Source organism: Neophocaena asiaeorientalis, unplaced genomic scaffold (assembly GCF_003031525.2).
Source record: "Neophocaena asiaeorientalis asiaeorientalis breed wild unplaced genomic scaffold, Neophocaena_asiaeorientalis_V1.1 scaffold849, whole genome shotgun sequence".
NCBI lineage: Eukaryota > Metazoa > Chordata > Mammalia > Artiodactyla > Phocoenidae > Neophocaena > Neophocaena asiaeorientalis.
Window position 1 is genome coordinate 263,118 of NW_020172777.1, and position 18,779 is coordinate 281,896.

Consider the following 18,779-nt stretch of genomic DNA (forward strand, 5'->3'; position numbering starts at 1 on the left):
AAAAACCAAAAAAAAAAAAAAAAAAAAAAAGATAAATCAGACTTCATCAAAATGCAAATTGTCTGTGCTTCAAATGACACCATCAAGAAATTGGAATAATAGTTCACCAAATGGGAGGAAATATTTCAAAATAATAGAAGGAACTCATATGTAGAACACATAAAGAACTATTACAACACAATAATAAAAAAGACAAAGAACCCAATTTTAAAATGACCACAATATCTTAAAAGACATTTGTCCAAAGAGATACATATACATATGCCCCAAAAATACATGAATAGATGCTCAATGACTTTAGTAACTAGAGTAACTAGGGCAATGCAAGTCAAAACCACAATGATATATCACTTCTTATACACTAAAAGACTATAATCAAAAAGACAGATAATAACAAGAATGTAGAGAAATTGGAACCCTCATACATTGCTGGTAGGAGTGCAAAATGGTGCAATCGCTTTGAAAAACAGCCTGCAGTCCTTCAAAATATTAAACATAAAATTAGCATATGACTCAGCAATTCCATTATACCCAAGAAAAATGAAAACATGTCACACAAAAACGTGTACACAAAACTTCATGGCAGCATTAGACACAATAGCCAAAAAGTGGAAACAACCCAAATGTCCATCACCAGATGGATGGATAAATAAAGTGGTATACACACACAATGAAATGTTATTTCGCCATAAAAGGACTGAAATACTGATACACACTACAACACTGATGAACTTTGAAAACATGTGGAGTGAAAAAATCTAGTCACAAAATACCACACATTATATGATATACCCAGAATAGGAAAATCCATATAGACAGAAAGTAGGTTAGTAGTTGCCTAGGGCTGGGGTAGGGAGAGAGAGATAGGTTGAAGAAAGTAGAGAGTGCCTGGGGTCATGAAAATATTCTAAAATTTATTGTGATGAATACACTAAAAACCATTGAATTGTACACTTTAAATTAGTGAATTGTACTGGATGTAAATTATATTTCAATAAAGCTTTTATTAAAAAATAAATGTTCAATAAATTATAGCAAATATTATTTTTAAAAATTACAGAAAAAAAAGACTATTCAAGGAACAGAAGAGATCTTAACTCTTAATTTTTATTCATAGAAAGACTTATGAAGAAATATTATCCATTAAAAAAAGGGGCAAGAGGGCTTCCCTGGTGGCGCAGTGGTTGAGAGTCCGCCTGCTGATGCAGGGGACACGGGTTCGTGCCCCGGTCTGGGAAGATCCCACATGCCGCGGAGCGGCTGGGCCCGTGAGCCATGGTCGCTGAGCCTGCATGTCCAGAGCCTGTGCTCCGAAACGGAAGAGGCCACAACAGTGAGAGGCCGGCATACCTCAAAAAACAAACAAACAAACAAACAAACAAACAAAAAAAGGGGGCAAAAAAGAACAGGATAGCCCGGACTCAGTTTTCCCTCCTGCTCTAAATACAATTATTTACCCTGGAAATAATTCAGTGGATAATGAGTCAAGGGCTCTGAGAACTGGAAAGAAGGCTGGCTAAGAACCAACCCCAGGACTTGAAGAATGGCAATGTGGTGAGAGTCCTAAGATCCCATACACACTGGGCTGAGCACTGTAGAGGCCTGCAGCCTGAAACAACCATCAGGCGTAGACAAAAAAATAAACACAAAAGCAATAAAAGTCTGTTCTCTCTGGCCAAAGGACTGGGAAACAAGAACCACAACAGCGACCAAGTGGGGAGATCCAACCCTAGTTCCTCTACTTGAGGTACTAGTTGGCCAATCTGCCTTCAGCAGCACCTTCAAAGCCCTAGTGGGCCCACCCAACCTCTGTTTTACAACCAGGGCACTTGATGGGCCAACACGACTGTAGCATCAGCAAAGAAGCCCCAGTGAACTGTCTTGACCCCTGCTCCACAAATCAGGCTTTAGTGGGCAGTCCAATTCATCTAGGATAGCAGCAGTGAAGCTCCAAGGGCCATCCCAACCCCCACTCCACAACCAGTGCACCAGCATGGAATTCTGAGCAGCCTACAGCAGCAGCTTCTCAGCAGTGCCAAGACTACCCAACCCCTGGGTAACCAGCAAGTGGGCCGATACACCTGCATCAGCTGAGTTTGTTATCTCCTGGCCGTCCACCCAGTGGCATAAGGAGACTTAGGCCAAGAGAAATGGCATATTACCTGTAGAAGAACACAAATTTGAATTGGCAAGGGATTTCTTGTCTGAAACTATGGAGGCCAGAAGTACACAATCATTCTTAGTGCTGAAAGAAAACAACTGTCAATCAGGAATCCTGCATCTAATGAAAGTAGCCTTCAGGAATGAAAAGGAAGTAGACATTATTAGACAAAGGAAAACTAAGAAATTTGTTGCTAGAAGACCTACTCATAAATAATGTCTAAAGAAAGCTATGCGAACAGAAAGAAAATGACAACAGAAGAAGGCAGGGACATTCAAAAAGGAAAGAATGATGAAATGGTAGAAGTTGGGATAAATACAATAGACTTTTTTTTTTTTTTTTTTTACTATACTGCTTGGCATTTTATATTTGAATATTTTGCATTAATTTTAAATGGTCTATTAAAAAAGTAGTAATGCAAACCAGTATATGACAAACCAACAGCATGCACAAAAGGTACAAGTGTATATTATATGAATAAAAGTTCAAAAAGTCAGTCTTTATGATCACCTCCTCCCTTTCCCAGAACTAGCCAGTTTTGTATGATAAAACATGTACTCATAAATAGCTTATTTTATACAATATGATTATTCTTAACCCACCATTCTGTGAGCTACCCTTTACTTTATGTTTACTGAGCATTTATTATAATCCACTTCTTGTGCCATTTCATGTCAATTTACCACAGTCTTTTTAATCCCTGCATAGATTTATAAAAATTTATTAGATCTGTCTCCTACTTCTTGATATTAATATTGTTTTTAATATTTAAAGGAGTTTTAAAGCACAATTGACTTTTACCTCATGACTTTCTTTAAGGGTTACATTTACATTATTCAAAAATTTAGAAGACAGATCTGGTTTAAAAAAAAAAGAAAGGCTTTTCTGGAAATGGGGAAATTACATAGTTAATAGTACCAAATGTAACAATGTAATTGCACTGTAATCTCCTCTATATTATTTCACTTTTTACAAAATGCATCTATGTAACTTTTATATGTAGTTAAAGGAAGAGGAACTGTATAGGCTTTTAAAGGATCCTATATGAAAAAGAGGCCAGGGTTTCAGGATGAAGGTTGTACTAAGAGTGGAGGCCTGGGAGTGGGTGAAGGTGAGTTGTGATATTAGATCAGCAAATTGGCTGAGATCATAGTACAGGGATGGTTGGGAGAAATTTGGAGAAATTGTAAGATATAAGTGAAAAACACAGAAATGAGGTGACTGTATGAGGATATGGAATTTAGACTCTACCCTATAGGCAGTATAGAGTGTCATGGAAGGTTTTCAGGAAACAACATAAACGAATCCATACTTTACAAGATCGTGTGTTCTCAAGCACAGAGAATAAACAGGAGGAGAGACTGAAGACAGAGAGAGATTACTAAAACCATGCCATTGAGTAGTAATGAAGTCTGAGTGGTACATGGCAGTGGGGATAAATATGAAGAGACAAATGTAGATGCTACTTTGAAGGCAGAGCCAATATGATAACCACCTGAATGTAAGAGCTACTGGCATGAGACCAAAGGAGTATTGAAGATGGTCCTTATCCAAGGTAGGGACTATGGAGAAAAGAGCTACTTTGAAGCGAGAAGATAAATTTGGCATTAGAAATGTTGGGTTTCATTTAAAAAAATTTTTAAACCACGTTATTGAGATATAATTTACATATAAAAAGTTGTACATATATAAACTATACAACTCAATGAGACAGAGTTATGTATACATCCAGAAATGTTGGGTTTTAAAGACTAGATCTGTGGCGAGACGATCACCAGGTAGTTGGAAATTCAAGTTTAAATATTAGGAAAGAGGTCAGAATTAGAGAAATAGATTTAGGGATATTTGCATAAGTCCACGATTTTCCATGACATACCTTCGTCCCACACATACCATCAAGCACACTCAAACATTCAAGTTAAACCCTGAGAATCTCCTATATAACAGGTGTTATGGTACTATGACAGATACTGAAGCTACAAAAGTGAATAAAACATGGTCTCTGGTCTCTAGGAACATACATTCTGAGGTCTGCAAAAGTTTTCTTGTTTTCTTTTGGTCAAAATCTCACAATACTATAAAGTATATCTGCTACTGCTAACAATGCATTTCTTTCTACTCCTCTAAACTTTATTTATAAAAGGGAATTTTATTCTCCAAGTAACATCAAGAGAAAACAGCAACTCCTGACTAGTGAGAGAGTAGTGAGGAGGGTCATCCCAGCTGATACCCTTTTCCAACCTCAGCCTTAACCCCGGATACAAAAGTACTTCCCTTTTCCAAAAATAAATTTGCTAAGGGTAATGTTAAGAAAATCAACAGCTGCCAATTCAGTCCTCAATGTTTTGGATTTGCAATGTGCCAATAGCCCCATGCACACTTGAAGGAGTGGACCTTTCTACAGTTCTGGCACACTCACAGCTCTCTGGATTCTGGAAGACTTCCTTCTGCCATAACCCTTCTGTGAAGGAATAAGCTGGCCCAGCAGGCCTGGGTTGTTTAAATCTTGAAAATTCCCAAGAAAGGCATGCTTTCAGGATGGGCTTTCTGGCTTCGTGGAATGTTCTGTCAGATAAGAATGTTTTTGCATGCCTGAGGCGCTAGGCCATACTGTTCCGGTCTGTCTAGATGGTTTATGCAAACAATGTGATTTATGGTGAACATCTGCTTTTTCTCTGGGGGGGTTAGAGCTTCAATAACTGCGGTCAATCATGCAGGTGCTACATGCTTACACAACTGACCCCCAATAAACACCCTTGATGCTCAAGCCTGAGCAAGCTTCCCTAGCTGGCAGCACTTTGCATATGTAGTCACACATCACTCCTGGGTAACTGTGTCTCACATGACTCCACTGGGTGAGAATATTTGGAAGCTTGTGCCTGGTTTCCTCAGGACTTGACCCATGTGCCTTCACTAATTTTATCCTCTCTCCTTTTTTTGTAATAAACTGTAAGTGTTGAGTATAACAGCTTCTGAGTCCTGTGAGTGCTGGGGACCTCAGATACAACTTCCTTCGAAGTCAGGGATTTCTCTTGTTTCCAGGAAATGTCTGAACTTTACTATTCTACTTACTTTTTCTGACATTTGACAGGGTCAATCCACACAGATCAGTTAGTTTCAAGATCTGACCTGGTCAATCATGATTGAGAGGGCACTGACACCAGCATTTCAGGCAGAGGGCCCTGTCTGACTTCCGTATTTCACCAAGCCAAGCCATCTAGCCCCAACAATGGATACGGGCATGCCAGGTCTTGGCTACTGCTTAAATGGTTGAGAAAGTGGAAAAGGCACCTCACTATTTTATATACCACCACAACCAAGCTGCCAGTAGGGTGGGGCGATAACACCTCCCAGCAATTTTCTGCTGCCAATCTTTCCTATCATTTCCTTCTCAGAAACTATATACAATGTATGGATGTAATCCCAACATGGCTGCAGGAGAAAAGCCCCTGTCCTGACCCTAGAGCAAGGTTCTTAGATAGGATATGACTCTACCTGGGAGGTACATCACATAATTTAGTAGCAACATTAGAAAATGATTTCAATATAAAAAATATACCTAGAGTAAATTCTCTATAAAATTCACTCTCACTCACTTGTACTCTGCCTTCCTGAGTGGGAGAGAAAGAGTTGCAAGAATATTGTATGTCAAAAATTACATATAACCCACGCCCACCTTATATGGGTCAAGCATGAAGTGTTTAAATGGTTGATTTTGTTAGCTGTGTGCTTTGATGTTCTCTGGTTCCTGCCCCCACATCTCAAACCTGCAACCAATAGGTCACTTTATATTCTAAGAAAAGGCTTTGAGATTTCATCACCCTAGAAGTGCATCACACATGCTATGTAAGTGATACACACTAGTCTTAAAATGGCTCAGAGTCACAGCACTAGGTAACATGAAGTTAAATATATTCCACTTTACCGACTGGTAAATATATTCCAGAGATGAGTGGTAAATAAAGATAAAGGCCAAATCCCTGCCTTATATGGGAACTAATAGGCCAGTGTAAAATTTTTATCACATATTAACATAGGCATCTTTCTCCCAAAAGCTTCTCATCTATGAACCACTCAGAGTAACTAGATGTTTTGTTTGAGGACCAGCAAAAGAAGCAGAGAAACAGTGTGAGAGAACCTATTAATACTAATGATACTAATGAGGCTGGTTGGCTCTCCCTTTCTCTCGTTAAAACAAGCATTTATGTGTGTGTGTGTGTGTGTGTATGTGTTATACATATATTTTTAAAGTAAAAGGAGTATTTCAATTTCGTAAGCATATTTTCTGTAAGTGCTGATGCTATTCTTATTAAATAAATTTAATAAGTGTGTGCTTGGAATCCCAGGCACACACTCAGGTTCATTCCCTGTCTCCTCAGGCAATTTCAACAATTCACACTACAGTTTCATTTTAACAGTACTCATTACTGGTATCATTTAATACATGAGGGTTTGCTCAAGTCAACATCAATCTTCTGATCCTGCAAACACTTATTTTGTTGACACAACACAGTCTGAATCCATAGGTACTAAATGTAAAAAAAAATTTTAATTATTTATTCACCTGACATGTTACCAAGTACTAAGAACAACTCTGTCTGTCACTCAGTCCTGTCACAGAGACATAGCACTGGATAGACATCAAGTGAAGGGCCTTTCATGGAACCCCACTCCCTTCAGTAACAGAGCCATCTCATCTGTCCCCATGCCACCCATATATACTGCATCTTCTCAAAGACATTTGACACCTTAAACACAACCACTGTGAAGGTGAAAATGTTTACCTGTGAGACATCTCGTGGGACACATCTGACTCATACTTCCTCATTAACAAATAGCCCTTTACCACAGGTAAATCTTAACTAACCAGAAGACAGAAAAGCTTTGCCCTCAGAAGGAACAATAAAAACCCATTCAGAATAAAATTTCTTCTTCAATTAAGTGTTAAATGTCTGGATGAGTCTAAGTTATGAAATAAAATATCTTTATATATCTCTTTACCTGATTAGAAAACCTCATGCTCACATTACGTTGATTCTGTAGTGGGACATAACGCTGAACAGGATCAATGTCTTTAGGACTAATTAATTCATCAGCTGAAAAAAAAAAAGGAAATGACATGATCAAAAATGTATCTATAAAACACTGTAAACCAACTGGACCTAATAGATGTTTATAGAACACTCCATCCAACAAGAGCAGAATATACATCCTTCTCAATGCACATGTAATACCTTTCATATGCTAGGCCATAAAATAAGCATCAGTGAATTTAAAAGGATTTAAATCATACAAAGTATATACTTCAACCATAACAGAATGAAATACCAGAATTTAGAAATAGAATTCAAATAGAATTCTATTCAAATAGAATCAGTTGAAATTGATTTCAACCACAATAGAAATCAATTAACAGGAAGAAGTTTTAGAAATTCACAAACATACTAAAATTAAACAACACACTTCTAAGTAACCAATGGGTCAGAAAAGAAATGAAAAGGGAAATTAGAAAATACTTTCTAATGTACTTTCTGATGAGATGATTGAAAAAGAAGACACAACATACCAAAACTTAGGGGATTTAGGTAAAGCAATGCTCAGAGGGAAATTGACAACTGTAATTGCTTACATTAAAACAGAAAATTCTTGGAACTTCCCTGGTGGCGCAGTGGTTAAGAATCTGCCTGCCAATGCAGGGGACATGGGTTCGATCCCCAGTCTGGGAAGATCCTATGTGACACTGAGCAACTAAGCCCATGCGCCACAACTACTGAGCCTGTGCTCTAGAGCCCGGGAACCACAACTACTGAGCCCACGTGCCATAACTACTGAAGCCTGCGTGCCTAGAGCCCACGCTCCGCAACAAGAGAAGCCACTGCAATGAGAAGCCCACACACTGCAACGAAGACCCAACAAAGCCATAAATAAATAAATTAATTAATTAAAAAATAAACAGAAAATTCTCCAGTCTATAATCTATATTCCACATTAAGAAAGCAGATGAAAAAGAGCTAACTAAATCAAAAGCAAGCAAGAGGAAGGAAATTAAGAGTGGAAATTAATGAAATAGAGTATAGAAAAACAATACAGAATATAAATGAAACCAAGTAGATTCTTGAAAAACTCAAAAGTTGACAAACCTTTAGCTAGCCTGACCAAAAAATAAAGAAAGAAGACTCAAATTACTAAATCAGGAATGAAACTAGGAACATTACTAGCAACCTTAAGGATTACAAGAGAATACTCTGAAAAAACGTATGCCAACAATTTAGATAACCTAGATGATATGGGAAAATTCCTAGAAATACATACATTACCAAAACTGACTCAAAGAGGAACAAAAATATGAACAGATGTGTAACAAGTAATGACTGAAACTTTCAACACAAAAAATGTTCAGGACCATGGGACTTCACTGATGAATTCTACCAAACAGTTAAAGAAGAATTAAAACCAATCTTTCACAAAAATTTTCCAAAAAATAATAGAGGGACACTTCTCAACTCATTCTAACAGTCCAGTATTACCTTAATACCAAAATCAAAGACACCGCAAGGGAAGAAAATCACAAATCAAAATCTTTTCTAAATATAGACACAAAACTACTGAACAAAAATACTAGCAAACTAAATCCAGTAACATATAAAAATGATTACATACCATGACCAAAAGGGACTTACCCCACAAATGCAAGAATGGCTTAACCTCCCCAAATCAGTTACTGTAATACACCATATCAATTGAACAAAGGACATAAAAATTACGTGACCAGCTCAGTAGACACAGAAAACACTTGACAAAATTCAGCATCCTTTCATGATAAAAGGCAGTCAACAAATTAGGGATATTTATTTATTTATATTTATTTATATTATATTTATTTATTTATTTATAAATGAGGAACTTCCTCATCCTGAAAAAGGGCATCTATGAAAAACCCATGGCTAATGTCACACTCAATGATGGAATGCTATGCTCCAAAGATCAGGAGTCAAGACAATGATGTCTACTCTTGCCACTTCTATTCAACATTGTACTGGAAGTTCCAGTCAGAGAAATTTGGCGAGAAAAAGTAATAAAAGGCATCCAGATTGAAAGGAAGAAGCTACAGTAATTAAGACAACGTGGTGCTGGCATAAAGACAGAGATCAGTGGAACAGACTGATCCACTGATCAGTCCAGAAATAAACTGTTACATTATGGTCAACTGATTTTTGACAAGGGTGCCAAAACAATTCAACAGGGAAAAGAATAGTTTTTTCCCCCACACAAAGTACTGAGATAGGTGAATATACAAAGGCAAAAGAATGAAGCTGGACCTCTTCTTCACACCACCTACAAAAATAAATGCAAAACAGATTTAAAAAGTTAAATGTAATAGTTAAAAATATAAAACTGTTAGAAGAAAATATAAGAGTAAATCTTTGTGACTTCGTATTAGACAAAATTACATCAAAACATAAGTAACAAAGGAAAAAATGAGATAAATTGGACTTTGCCAAAGCAATAAGCTTTTGTGTCTTAAAGGACACCATCAAGAAAGCAAAATGACAGCCCACAGAATGGGAGAAAATATTTGCAAATATCTTGTAGGGGACCCTCTATCTTGAATATATAAAGAACTCGTGCAACTTAACAATAAAATGACAAATAACCCAATTTAAAAATGGCCACAGGGCTTCCCTGGTGGCGCAGTGGTTGAGAGTTCGCCTGCCGATACAGGGGACACGGGTTCATGCCCTGGTCCAGGAAGATCCCACATGCCACGGAACGGTTAGGCCCGTGAGCCATGGCCGCTGAGCCTGCGCGTCTGGAGCCTGTGCTCCGCAACGGGAGAGGCCACAACAGTGAGAGGCCTGCGTACCGCAAAAAAAAAAAAAAAAAAAAAATGGGCACAGTATCTGAATAGACATTTCTCCAAAGAAGATATACCAATAAGCACATGAAAAGATGCTCAACAACATTAGTCATTTGAGGAATGCTTATCAAAACCACAATGAGATAACACCTCATACCCATTAGGATGGCTAATGTCAAAACACAGACAAGAATAAGGGTTGGAGAGAATGTAGAGAAATTAGAACCCTCATACACTCCTGGTTAGAAGGTAAAATGGCACAGCTACTTTGGAAAATAGTCTAGAAGCGCTCCAAATGTTAAACACAGAGTTACCATATGACTCAGCAATTCTACCCCTAGGTATATACCCAAGGGAAATGAAAACATGTCAAACGATAACTTGCTCATGAAAGTTTAGAGCAGCATTATTCATAATAGCCAAAAAGTGGAAACAACCCAAGTGTCCATCACCTGATGAATGGATAAATCAAAAGTGGTATAACCATACAATGGAATGTTATTTTGCCATAAAAAGGGACGAAGTGCAGGAATTCCCCGGCTTCCCAGTGGCTAGGACTCCACGCTTCCACTGCAGGGGGCACATGTTCGATCCTGGTAGGGGAACTAAGACTTCGAATGCTGTGCGGTGCAGACAAAAAAAAAAAAAAAAAAAGGGAACAAAGTGCTAATACATGGATGAAACTTGAAGACAGGCTAAGTGAGTCATAAAGGCCATACATTATATGATTTGAGGTATATAAAATGTCCAGAATAGGTAAATCTATAGAAATAGAAAGTAGATTAATGATTGTCTAGCGCTAAGGGGAAGGATGAAGTGATTAGGGGTACGTGGGGAGTGACTGCTAAAGAGTATAGGGCTTTTTTTGGGGGGGGATTGATGACAATATTCTAAAATTGATTGTGGTTATAGTTGCACAACTCTGTGAATATGCTAAAATATATTGAACTGTAAACTTTAAGTAGGTGAAATGTATGTAATTTTACCTCAATAAAGTTGTTCTGCAATAAAAATAATGTATTTGCAGTTTCAAGGAAGAAAACTAGTTCAGTGAGGGAAGACAGTGTTTCCTAACACTAAATTCTAAAAGAGATTTCTGAGATGGAGCATTTTTTATGGGGCACTGACCAGAATGAAGGCAATGTCTTCAACTGCTGTTGTACTATAAGCATGGAAGCCCTTTTCACGTGGTAGTTCCTTGTTTATGATTTAGTTACCTATTTTATAGCAAACACTGATTTTCTAAAAGTCTAAAGTTTCTAAAGCAAAAAATTACTGTAATAATTAACTATTTTCTAAGAACATAATGGGTAGTTCAGGCCTTGGGAAAAGAAACAGCATATTGAGTCTTTTTGCTCTAACATAAAAGTCACATAGTTTTGTTGTATAATTATTAACTAAGGCATACATAGAGCAAAATATTAAATTTCACCAATTAAAAACTGGACTGAATTAGTGAAAGCCATATATTACAGAATATTTTTAAAGATTTACTGTTCTATTATGCTCATGTAATTCCAATTAACTGCCCACAAAATGTTGTTAAGCAGATATCCAACTGAGGCTCCTTTAATGAATAAATAAGACTTTGTTAGTAAAGGTGGTGTGTGGAATCTTAATAACATCCATAGAAGTTTGATGGTGCTTGGGGCAGGGGGGACAGTTATACAATAGTCAAGAGCAACTAAATGATTCAATCTTCTGAGACCTTATTCATTTTAACCAGTGAGTTGTTAACCAGATGACACACAGCTAGGTCAGAGTGCTAATTAATATGCAGCATCTCTTTTTCTAGCAGGAGATAAGTATGTGGTTTCGTAGTCTGCAATACACCTACTCATGTCCTCTACTGCCTTTTTAGAAGTGCAGCAGGCAAAGGAGAAACTGTTTCTTTGAAGGCTCTTTCGTATTCAAAATGGTCATAAAACAGAGATGAAGGCATGACCTGGATTATTTCTATTCACTCTGGTCTTAACATAAGAAAATGCTATCTACACTCAAAATTTGTCTACATTCAATACATTTATTTTGGAGTAAGGAAGGTCCAATGTTTTGTTACTGATTGATATTGTTTTCAATCTTTGTTTTTTAAAGCTCAATCTGCTTATATAGAATATGGTCAATTCTGCATTCAACCCCAAGCTGTATATACAGCAAAAAGCAGGATGAAGAAGGTTTAGATCTCAAATCCCATATCCCAGGTACCAGTTTTCAGTCTCAGACTCACAGAAAAATTTCATCATGCTCATTTGTTTCCAAGTGTAGTATACAGAAACTTATGATTCTGATGTTAAAATTCTTGTCCTTAGATAGGTTAACCACTCCTCTGCCAAAATATGTTTTATTTAGCTGATTATCAACAAGGCTTCTTTGTATTCATGCTAATAAGATGGAAATAAAATTCTAACTAGAGATAACCTTACCAACTTGGCTTGATTCTAAGAAAACTACCTTATGTATGTTATTTTTTTCTTTTGGAAAATCTTAAAGCAAAACCTGCATAAATAATATCAAATCCTTATCAAAGAGCTGTCCCTTTAAAGAAAAAAATTTTCTACAGGTTCTTAAATTAGGATTAAGTATATATGGAGACACAGAAAATATAGTCAGGAAATGAGCAAACTGAAGACAGCATTAACTTAATTTTCTCTTCTTTGAATAGCTTCTGTCTGCTCTTATATATATCATTTGTGTAAAGCTTGAATTGGAAATCTGGACTTTGAAATATTCTTCCCTAATGGAATGTAAAAAGGAACCAAAGATGATTATTCTTACAGCACAAACAAATTTAGCTTTTATGCAGTAATACTAAGAACAACAAAGACAATAACAGTATTTCACACAGTAAGCAGTTCTTTTAGTGCAGGTACAGTATTTACAGTCAGCTTGTTTCATAATCTGTTTGTCATAAAAGAATTCTGACTATTATGATAACTTTTTTGATGGAAATGCTAATAATATTAAAAAATTTAGCAAGGAATGGTACAGCAAGATGCATAATGCTTTTTTGTGTGCATTAAATTAACTTTCATTTCAATGTATCCAAAGATACTTCAGCTGAAGTTTTAGGAGAAGCTGAAAAACAATTCTTCAAAGAATTATGAATAGTGGCTCCATTATGCCTCCACCTCACTGAGTAAACTGCCAACATGTATTTACTGGAAAGAAGAAAACTTTGAGACACTTGATTCCTTTTGGCAAGTGGTTTACTACAGGTATGACCAAGCATGATTGTTATACTAAATCACAACTGTATTCCATTTATAAAAGAGACTCAAAGTTTCCATAGCCTTCTGCTAGCACCCTATCTACTAAGCTGAATGCAGCCCAAAATGATCATAGTTGTACTCACACCTATTTGACTTTCTTCCCAGAAACATCCATCATCATTCAGTGCAATAGACATATTAATGTACTTTTCCATGCTAAGAAACTTCCCCAAGACCTCTTAACAGCATGAAACACCACCCAAATCCAAAAAGAATGTCAATGTCAACAAAGACATACTTATTTCTAAAGACTTGATAATAAGAAAAAAAACTGTTCCCGATCTTCTTCACTTACCCAGGAGTTTTGCAATGACATAAAGGGCTTGTCCCCAAAGAAACAGTTTTCCATCACGGCCACAGTTGCTAGGAAATCGCTTCTGACTACCAGGGTTTCTTTTTTCATATTCTACAAAATCAGCTGGCACAAAGTAGTACTTTGGTATGACAGGATAACCTATGGAGTTTAAAAATAAATATTTAAAATATAACAAATCAGTACCCTCCTCAAATTTTCCCTTCAAAAACTACAATGATGACAAAGCACAAAGAGAGAAAGTTGTCCAATAGGATAGGAAAATTTGACTCTTTTCAGAAATTCCCAGTGAAAAATGTGGGAAAAGCTTCTTTACTTTGAAACTAATTTGACAGGATATGTTATATGTTAGCCAACAATGTGTACATAATCTCTTTTAACAACATTTAACACCTTTAAATGAATCAATAAATATATAGTATGCAAATATGTAGAGCCATAGAAGAAGCTATTTTTAATAGAATTAGTCTGTGGAAGCTTTACAAATGAGATACTGTGTAATCTTAAATGAAGAATTATAACCCTGAGCGATTGCTTAGAGCAAAGAAATCCCCATTTTAAACATTAAGGCCATTATCTACTATTCAATATCACTGAAGAGAAAAAAAAAATCCATCTTCCCCCTGTGACCAACTCATTTAAAAATATTTCTTGGTAGAAACTAAAAATTATTTTAAGACTAGAATCTTTGTGGATGATGTAAAGGGAGAAAAACCAACATTCTAATACAGTGCTACAGAAGACTTTTTGTAATATCATCCCACACTGAACTTAATTTTTCTAATAATACTTCACAGATTTCCCTAAAATTTGCTTCTTTCTTCACGCATCAATAAATAGTGATATTTGTGTCTAAAACCAGTGAAAAGGTCTATGATACACAGATAATAGTGTGAATATCACTCTTTCAACATAAAGAAGCCTAAAGTGTGATACACAGACTACCACCTCAATGCATCAATGATCTATCACTGAATACTAAAAGATGTGATTCAAGGGATTTTAAATATATTCATTACTACATTCATTACATTGTTTCTCACATTGGACAAGTGGTTATTTGGAGCATAAAGACAAAAAACTGGTTTTAAACATTAACATTTATTTGAAATTCAATGTTTATCCATAAACATTTTGCTACTTTAACATTACACAGACTTTAAAGGGTGAGCATACAGTATAAAGTATTTACTCTAAGATACTGTGGAAAACCCTAAAGAATATCATAAACTTCGTGTGAGACAGGAATAGGGCCCACTGCTGTGATTGCCAGTTTGTGCATCATGTCTGTAAGACCACCCTCTTTTTTTTTTTTTAATTAACACACCATAATTTTTAACTTTCAGATAAATAGGTCGTCAAAGCTGTTCACTCATGAGAATATTTTACTATTTTACTAATACTTCCAAACACCAAAGATATCTGGAACTTCTCCTCTGGAATTCTTTCAAGAATTAGTTTTCTCGTCATATGAAAAAACTCAGTTATGTTCCTTTATGGCCCTTGCTGGTGTTAAAACCAATATATTATTTATAAGTCTGGACCTTTTGACCATTTCTAAAATATTAAACCCATCCTCAAAGGATGACATTTTAGAACCATGGCAGACATTCAGATTAATGTGAAAAAAGCCCTGAAAACATCTCCAAAGAGGAGGTCAAAATATTCTTGGCAATGGTAGTACCCTTAGGCTAGGGCAGAGCCTCCCTAAGTGGCCCTCTGAAGGGGGCAGCACTCACCTGAACAAAACATTTCTGGTGACATGGATAAAAATTAGTCATTTTATATTATTGTCACATTACATCCAGTGAAGGAGTATTACAGTAGGTAATAGATGAAGAACCTCCACCCACCTGGCAAACTACAGTGTAGTAGCTATAGCCATGAACACTTAAAATTCATCTCCCTCTCTATCACCTTGCCTAATGAACTCCTTTCATAAAAATAAGTTTATTGTAACAAATTAAGAGATTATTCTAATTTGTTTGCAGCCCCGTTCATTTCAATATAAATTGTTCTGTTTAGAAAGGAATTATTTATACATTTCAAAGGAACATTAAGGGAATGCTGGTAGAAAGAATTTCTTGAAAAAGCATTCCTGGGGGTGCTTCAAGATGGCGCAGGACTAAGACATGGAGATCACCTTCCTCCTCACAAATACATCAAAAATACATCTACATGTGGAACAACTCCTATAGAACACCTACTGAACGCTGGCAGAAGACCTCAGACTTCCACAAAGACAAGAAACTCCCCATGTACCTGGGTAGGGCAAAAGAAAAAAGAAAAAACAGAGACAAAAGAATAGGGATGGAACCTGCACCTCAGGGAGGGAGCTGTGAAGGAGGAAGTTTCCAGGCATTAGGAAGCCCCTTCACTGGTGGAGACAGAGGTGGTGGGGGTGGGGAAGCTTCAGAGCCACGGAGAAGAGTGCAGCAACAGGGGTGCAGAGGGCAAAGCAGAGAGATTCCTGCACAGAGGATAGGTGCCAACCAGCACTAACCAACCTGAGAAGCTTGTGTGCTCACCCCCCTGGGGAGGGTGGGGGTTGGGAGCTAAGGCTCTGGCTTCAGAGGTCAGATACCAGAGAAAGGACTGGGGTTGGCTGTGTGAACACAGCCTGAGGGGGCTAGTGCACCACAGCTAGACGAGAAGGAGTCTGGGAAAAAGTCTGGAACTGCCTAAGGGTGCATGAGGAGAGAGAATTCAGAGCACCACCTAAACAAGCTTCAGAGATGGGTGCAAGCCATGACTATCAGCGCAGACACCAGAGATGGGCATGAAAAGCTAACACTGCTACTGCAGCCACCAAGAAGCCTGTGTGCAAGCACAGGTCACTATCCACACCTCCCCCCACCAGGAGCCTGTGCTGCCTGCCACTGCCAGGGTCCCATGATCCAGGGACAACATCCCCAGGTGAACACATGGCGCACCCCAGGCTGTTGCAACATCCTGCTGGCCTCTGCCGCCACACGCTCACCCCACATTCCGTACGTACCCCTCCCTCTCCTCAGCCTAAGTGAACCAGAGCCCCCTAATCAGCTGCTACTTTAACCCCCTCCTGTCTGGGAAGAGAAAAGATGTCCTCAGGCAACGTACATGCAGAGGTGGGACCAAAACCAAAGCTGAACCCCAGGAGCTGTGCGAACAAAGAAGTAAAAGGGAAATTTCTCCTTACAGCTTCAGGAGCAGCGGATTAAATGTCCACAGTCAACTTGATGAACCCTGCATCTGTGCAATACCTGAATAGATAACGAATCATCCCAAAATTCAGGTGGTACACTTTGGGAGCAACTGTACAATTAGGGTTTGCTGTCTGCAGCTGACTTGTTTATGATTTTTATGTTTACCTCAGTATAGTTTTTAGTGCTTCATATCATGGGTGGATTTGTTTATTGGTTTGGTCGCTCTATTCCTTTTTTTTTTTAATTACTGAAAAATATTTTATTTTAATATTTTAAAAATTTTATTTATTTTAATTTTCTTTCCTTTTTCTCGTCTTCTTCTGAGCTGTGTGGCTGACAGGATCTTGGTGCTCCGGCCTGGTGCCAGGCCTGAGGCTCTGAGGTGGGAGAACTGAGTTCAGGACATTGGACCACCAGAGACTGCCTGACCCCACGTAATATCAATCGGCAAGAGGTCTCCCAGAGATCACCATCTTAAATGCTAAGACCCAGCTCAACTAACAGCCAGCAAGCTCCAGTGCTGGACACCCCATGCCAAACTAGCAAGACAGGAACACAACACCACCCACTAGCAGAGAGGCTGCCTAAAACCATACTAAGTTCACAGACACCCCAAAACACACCACCGAATGTGGCCCTGCCCACCAGAAACACAAGGTCCAGCCCCACCCACCAGAACACAAGAACCAGTCCCCTTCACCAGGAAGCCTACACAAGCCCCTGAACCAACCTTACCCACTGGGGGCAGACACCAAAAACAAAGGGAACTAAAAACCGGCAGCCTGCAAAAAGCAGACCCCAAACACAGTAAGTTAAACAAAATAAGAAGACAGAGAAATATGCAGCAGATAAAGGAGCAAGGCAAAAAACCACCAGACCAAAGAAATGAAGAGGAAATAGGCAGTCTACCTGAAAAAGAATACAGAGTAATGATAGTAAAGATGATCCAAAATCTTGGAAATAGAATGGAGAAAATACAAGAAACGTTTAACAAGGACCTACAAGAACTAAAGAGCAAATAAACAATGATGAACAGCACAATAAATGAAATTAAAAATCCTCTAGAAGGAATCCATAGCAGAAAAACTGAGGCAGAAGAATAGATAAGAGACCTGGGAAGATAAAACAGTGGAAATAACTACTGCAGAGCAGAATAAAGAAAAAGCAATGAAAAGAATTGAGGACAGTCTGAGAGACCTCTGGGACAACATTAAATACACCAACATTCAAATTATAAGGGTCCCAGAAGAAGAAGAGAAAAAGAAAGGGACTGAGAAAATATTTGAAAGATTATAGTTGAAAACTTCCCTAATATGGGAAAGGAAATAGTCAATCAAGTACAGGAAGCACAGAGAGTCCCATACAGGATAAATCCAAGGAGAAACACGCCAAGACATATTAATCAAACTATCAAAAATTAACTACAAAGAAAAAATATTAAAAGCAGCAAGGGAAAAGCAACAAATAACATACAAGGGAATCCACATAAGGTTAACAGCTGATCTTTCAGCAGAAACTCTGCAAGCCAGAAAGGAGAGGCAGGACATACTTAAAGTGATGAAAGGGAAAAAGCTACAACCAAGATTATTCTACCCAACAAGGATGTCATTCACATTCGATGGAGAAATTAAAACCTTCACAGACAAGCAAGAGAATTCAGCACCACCTAACCAGCTTTACAACAAAGGCTAAAGGAACTTCTCTAGGCAGGAAACACAAGAGAAGGAAAAGACCTACAGTAACAAACCCCAAACAATTAAGAAAATGGGAATAGGAACATACATATCGATAATTACCTTAAATGTAAATGGATTAAATGCTCCAACCAAAAGACACAGACTGCCTGAAAGGATACAAAAACAAGACCCGTATATATGCTGTCTATAAGAGACCCACTTCAGACCTAGGGACACATACAGACTGAAAGTGAGGGGATGGAAAAAGATACTCCATGCAAATGGAAATCAAAAGAAAGCTGGAGTAGCAATTCTCA

At 37.8% G+C, this 18,779-nt stretch overlaps 1 protein-coding gene across 3 annotated transcripts in view; it reads right to left on the reverse strand.

The window, feature by feature from the left end:
* The window catches only part of PHKB (phosphorylase kinase regulatory subunit beta), a 204,219-nt gene that overhangs the window by 77,695 nt on the left and 107,745 nt on the right, over nucleotides 1-18,779 (reverse strand). For all 3 annotated transcript variants that reach the window (XM_024740959.1, XM_024740957.1, XM_024740958.1), the window contains 2 exons: nucleotides 13,584-13,742; nucleotides 7,163-7,257 (listed from right to left, as the gene is read on the reverse strand). In XM_024740959.1, coding sequence (XP_024596727.1) covers nucleotides 7,163-7,257; nucleotides 13,584-13,742 — 254 coding nt within the window. The remainder of the gene's footprint in view (nucleotides 1-7,162; nucleotides 7,258-13,583; nucleotides 13,743-18,779) is intronic.